The sequence below is a fragment of the Phalaenopsis equestris genome, unplaced genomic scaffold (genome assembly GCF_001263595.1).
Source record: "Phalaenopsis equestris unplaced genomic scaffold, ASM126359v1 Scaffold000002, whole genome shotgun sequence".
Taxonomy (NCBI): domain Eukaryota; kingdom Viridiplantae; phylum Streptophyta; class Magnoliopsida; order Asparagales; family Orchidaceae; genus Phalaenopsis; species Phalaenopsis equestris.
In genome coordinates this window covers 19,109,363-19,115,389 of record NW_018164444.1, presented here as the reverse complement: position 1 = coordinate 19,115,389, position 6,027 = coordinate 19,109,363, and the positions used below count along the sequence as shown (strand labels likewise).

The window sequence follows — 6,027 nt, the reverse complement described above, 5'->3', positions numbered from 1 at the left end:
CTTTTATAGATAAAAAATATAGTTGCATTGAAAATGGGAGAGAGTTCTCCCTACATGAGAAAAGTAATGAGAGAAGAGTGCCCCTTTTACATGCTATAGGCTCCCTATTTATAAGAGAAAGATGAAGCAAGTCTAAATTTACATGATTTTCCTTACTTTAAATGCGACGTTACTGGTTATTATTTTGTTTTTTTAATGCTCCACTTTAATAGTGGTATTACAAGTTCTTATGGTACATTTTTATATTCTCCGCTTTAATAGAAGAGTTACATGTCTTTATTGCGTCTGTTTATAGTTATAACCAAGTTTTAGAACATTTTTGTCACCTCTTTTTATCCTGACTATTAGATTATCTTGAGATTCGTGCAAATTTTTTTTGTGTACATATTATTGACTCCATTTTTTTACTACTTGATAACGACAACTACGATAATGACAAGAAAATTTTTAAAGCAAAAAATATGTTTTCATGAATCACCGATGATACTTCATGTTTAAGAACTCTCTGCACTCCATTTTAGCATCATTTGTGTTATATCACCGGCTCATAAGCATTTTTCTTTGAATCGACTCTTTAATCATCTTGTGTTAAGATATTCACTTGTGTTGATTTGGTTGTTTGTGTCGACTGAAGACCCACCTTTTGGGAAATCATCGGTCATGATACCATCCAACTCGAGTCTTAGTCTTTGCAAATCCTATTTACTAGGACACGTCGTTGATTCCTTTCTCATGGCAGAGTTTTTCGTTCCCTCGGAGGGGAGTCTTTTGTTTCCTCACTATGGAGATCTCTTTTGTTTGCTTACCCTAGAGGGGATTTTTTTTGCTCGCTCCATAGGGGAAAGCTTTGTTTGCTCACATCGGATGAGAGTCTTTTGTTTGTCAGCCTTGAAGAGGAGTCTTTTGTTTGCTGGTCCTAGAGGGAAGTCTTTGTTTGCTTCCTCTAAAGGTGAGTCTTTTGTTTGCTCATCTTGGAAGATTTTTTTTTTGCTGCCCCCAAATAGGAGTTTTTTTTTTGCTCATCACTGAGAGGAGGTTTTTATTTGCCCACCCTTGATGGGAGTCTTTTGTTTGCTCGCCTCAAATGAAATTTTTTTTATCACCCTATATAAGAGTGATTTGTTTCGCACCGGAGGGGATTTTATTTATTTATTTATTTTTTGCTCGCTCTTGAGGGGAGTTATTTGTTTGCTTTCCCCAAAGGGAAGTTTTTTGTTTGTTTACATCAAAGGAAAGTCTTTTATTTATTAACTTCTTGTGCGCTTACTCGGAACCGAGTTTTCCAAATGCCAGTTGAACTTGGGACAATGTTAGAAAATTTTGTGTCATAGTAAAAGATAAGTTGTAAAGTAACACTTCATTTAATTTTTGGATGCGGTGTGAGCCACTTAGAATTGACCAAGCGATATGAAAGTATGGTTGACAGCTTGGTTGTGCCTGCCTTCTAGCCAAAGCTTCTACGAATATGACATAAACGGTGTTTTTGGCTCAAGATCTGTTGTTACATGAACTCGTTAATGTGTTCCTTTTTAATAGTGTCTTTGGGATGTATTACTCTTCATTGGTATTGTTTTCCTTCTTGCTGTCAGCATGCTCCACGCTCATTGCATCTTTTAAGATGTTGAATCCAAATTTGTCCTGTAAGTCATGCTCAATAATCAAAGCAGTAGAGACCTTGCGGGAGAGAGAAAAATACAGAGAAAGAAGAAGAAATAAAAATAACACGCATACTTGCCAAGTCGGGGCAAATTGGAATGTTCTCGAGCTCTTTGACATATTTTAAATATAAATAATTGTGGTTATATTGAGAAGGGGAGATGGTTCTTCTTACATAAGAAAAGTTAAGAGAAAAAAGCCTCGTTTCTTACATACTATGGACTCTCAATTTATAGGAGAAAGATAGACCAAGTCTGAAATTACATATTTGTCCTAACTTTAATGGAAGAGTTACATGTTATTATTATTATTTTCATTAATATTCTGCTTTAACATGAAAGTTATAGGTCTTTATGATGTATTTCGATAATTTCCGCTTTAATAGGAGAATTACATGTATTTATGTTTTTTTTTATAATCATAATCGATTTTTGGCATCATTTCATTGATTATGATTTTTATTTAGATAGTTAAATTACCTCGAAATATGTGCATATAATTTTTTAGCTTACAAATATAATGCAACAACCCCTTAAAGGTTAGTGCAAGACCAATTGCTCATTTAGGGTCCGTTTGGGGCGGTGGGAGTTTTTAAAACGAAGGAGTGTTTATTTCGCGAGTATGAATGACGGTAGAAAATCTTTCGATGCCGCTCCTTTGAAAATTTTCGTTAATTTCGGCCCCGAGAGGGATCCCGCTTTCTGCTTATCGTTCCAGATTATTACCCTTAAACCCTCGACCCCGATCCCGTCCCGTCCCGATCTCCTCCCCTTTTCTCGCGAGTTTTCTGCAAATCCATCCCGGTCGCCCTCCAAGCAGAGAGGAAGAGGGCTCGAAGCTCTCCAAAACCTCGAACCGCATCCAAAACCTCGCTCCAAGAGGAAGACAAAAGGCTCCAGGGAGAAGATGGGATCGAAGCTCTTTAAGCCCGTCCACTGTAAGCATTTGTACCATCCTTTTTTTTTTTTTTTTTTTTTTTTTTTTTTTTTTTTGGCTTCTGCTCATTCCAGCCCTCTAGCTGTCAAGTGTTTCTGGTGTTGCCACTTTGATCCAGCCTCAAATACATTTACTCGATCTCACGACCCCAATGTATAAACCTGTTTTCACGTGATTCCCAATTTTTGTTGCTCCAGGAAAACACTTGTAGGAGAAATAGCAAATGAAACTGAATTTATTAGAAAAATTTATATATTTACATATTAACAAGTGCAGTAAATCTTTTTTCTACATTAACCAAATCTGGTATTAACAATTATGCCCACTTATGCTCTACTTCCACTTATTGTGGACAATAGAAGACATAAAACATAGGAACAGTAACAGGAGCAAAATAATCATTTATCCAGCAACAACTGCCAATAAATTGTTCTGTATAAGCTCAACCAAATAACAAGTCAATTTATCTTTATAATATTAGGATGACATCTTTATAAATAATTTACAGTTATCCCAAACAAACTTTTAATTGATAATAGATTATGAAATAATTATCCTTTAAATAGCTGCATAAATTGTTTCCATTCGCTTTAAAATAAATGCTATAATTACGTACATTTCTCATTATTACATAAAACCACGTATGACGAACTGCATATATATGCCACAACGTCATGATACTATCATGTTAAATTTAATCGTATGTTTTTATTACTCCATCTCCCCCCGCTCTTCTTCGCTCGCTTCCGTTTTCCTTCGAGAGGCATGATCCATTAAAAATGCTTTTCAAGCTTCCACTTTCTCGCTCCGTTACATCATAAGTCCTTCAAAGTCTCTGTCTCTCTCTCCTGTCGCCGCGCGCGACAAGACCCCCATGTGTTTTTATATATTTTTTCCCACTGGCCACCAAAAGCTGGCCGATGGTCGGAAATCAAAAAACTGTATGAAAATCTTCATTTTCTCCTCGCTGAAGTCCTAATCATCTCATTATACTTCAGAATCTCGAAGCCATAAAGCCCTCATTCGTTATATCTTTCTTCATGCAGCAATCTTTGACAGCATATGGCGCCAACGAGGAATTGGCTCTCCTTCCCTTCACCTTTGGTCGAAATGCTCATTCCAGACCCCTCTTACTTCGACGGGGACGGTGAGCTTCGCCTCCTAACTTCCGAGCCCAGGGCAGTGAAGCTGGAGGATTTCCTCGGCGGCCACCATTCGTTGCCTCTAGTTTCCGATTTATCCGTAGATGATGCGTTGGAGCTCTCCTCGTCCATCACAGATGTTCCCATATCGGTCAGCTTTGGTGTTCCTCCTGAGGACTCCTCGTCAGCCACGGGGAACAATTTTCTCCGTCTTGCCGATCATTCCGCCGATGCCGACCTCGCTTTATCGCAACTGCAGCAGCGGCCTGAAGCTGTTGATTCCATGAAGCTGCCGGTTGGTTCTTTGGTTTCTTCCCAGAGAACGTCAGTTTACCGCGGCGTTACCCGGTAAGCTACAGTTATGTGATTTTTAATTGACATGCATGCAGAGGTCGCAATTGTTTTACCAAATCTGAAAAATGCTGCATGCAGTTGAAATAATTTTTTTTTTTTTTTAATGTCATGAAAAAACAGCGTGCATTAGTGAAATTGTTAATTTATTGGATAATTTACTCAATTTTTATTCAATTTTACATCAAAGGTCAGAAGTCTTCGCAGGCTCAGGGGATCTATAGATTCAGCAAGGCCATTTTTTTTTCCTTGAACTAAATAAAATAGTACGCACTGTATATCTTCTAGAATGTTTTAAACGTAGCGTTGGTGTGTCACACGTGTGGTGCAATGCAGGCACAGGTGGACGGGTCGATTTGAGGCCCACCTCTGGGACAACACTTGGAGACGCGAAGGGCAGAAGCGCAAGGGACGCCAAGGTGCTCACATGCCAGCGTCCCCTTCGATATTTATTTTTATTTGAATATTTTCGTCCCTTTTGTAGAATAACTGATTGCCTCTCTATTTCTCTCTCCATCTATTCCGGGATAATGTGATTGACGGAATATTTCTGTGTTGGCAAATCAACTGTGAGCTATCAAAATCGGGGGCTTGTTTTCGATGAGATTGGTGGAGCATTTCGCGGTCCCCCGCCACCTGACGAGTTGCTTCATTTCGAGACCCGAATTAAAGACCTTTGAACGATTTGGCCACCCACCACTGCATTTATTTTTAAGTTCGGCACGAAATCAAGATCATGTAGACGATCTCTGAACCCTTTTTTTTATCCAGTGAAATATATCAAGAAAAGTAGTTATCATACATAATTATTAAGATAAAATTTAGTTAAGCTTAATAAGTTATATTCAATGGATGTTCAAGTTATACTGAGTTGATTTTTGCATTCATTAAAGCAATTCCTACATAAAAAGTTACAGAAATATGAGTAATTTTATTTTTGATAATATTTTACGACACAAATTTGTAAAGATGAAACCATACAACAGCCTTGCTCGCGATGGTCGTGAATACATGTTATAATATTTACATAAAAACAAAGTATGCAAAGATTTTAAGGTCTCATGGTTTGAAAAGATTAATTTTAGTGGTCAGAAAATGTCCAGTGTAAGATTTTTTATACTTGAAATTATTGAAGGAAATATTTTCTCCATTTGTTGCATGTTACATGTTTATGGGGGTGGAGAGGGTTTATCTTTCTAGTATTGAACAAAAATCCTGATCACATGAATAAAGTTGAGATAAACTCTTAGAGAGCATCTTTTATTTGAAAGTTAGGAAGATGGAGAAATTATGGGACCTAGTTGAAATAAATTCACCATGAAACCTTTAATATTATAAATAATGTCATTTTCGATAATTGAAGGAGAATTTAATGCAATATAGAAATGAACAGTAGATGATACATTCAATAGTAGGAGGATACTTATGTTGGAATGGAGAAACTTTTAGGAAATGACAAAGGCTAAAAACACAACTTATGGAAGAAGCTTCACTCTTATTTATCACCTTAACTTGGCTTAATACAAACTCAAAGACTCCACCCCTATTTATACTAGTGACACCTCCTAAATTAATGGCTAGGATTGTGCCACCACAATTACAATCCAATGGTTACACATAATTCTACACTTACCACACAATAATTCAACACCTACCACACCTACCACACGTACTACACAATAATTTCATACCTACCACATATTCTAGAATAAGCTTATAGAAATTAAGCTTTATTTAAACAACTAAAACCAAGTTTAATTTCAACACCCCCTCTTAAACTTAATTTTGTGACTCCAAGCAAACTTCTCATTTTAATAAAGTCTTCACTCTTCAGTGGCTTGGTAAAAATATCTGCAACTTGGTCTTGAGACTTCACGTACTGCACTTGTATCTCCCTTCTTTCGATGCATTCTCTGATGTAGTGATAACGCATATCAATGTG

At 37.0% G+C, this 6,027-nt stretch overlaps 1 protein-coding gene across 1 annotated transcript in view; it reads left to right on the top strand.

Moving 5' to 3' along the window:
- Nucleotides 1-3,654: 3,654 nt before the first annotated feature.
- The window catches only part of LOC110033517 (AP2-like ethylene-responsive transcription factor AIL7), a 32,784-nt gene continuing 30,411 nt past the window's right edge, over nt 3,655-6,027 (top strand). The window contains exons 1-2 of the mRNA XM_020737565.1: nt 3,655-4,082; nt 4,422-4,504. Coding sequence (XP_020593224.1) covers nt 3,655-4,082; nt 4,422-4,504 — 511 coding nt within the window. The remainder of the gene's footprint in view (nt 4,083-4,421; nt 4,505-6,027) is intronic.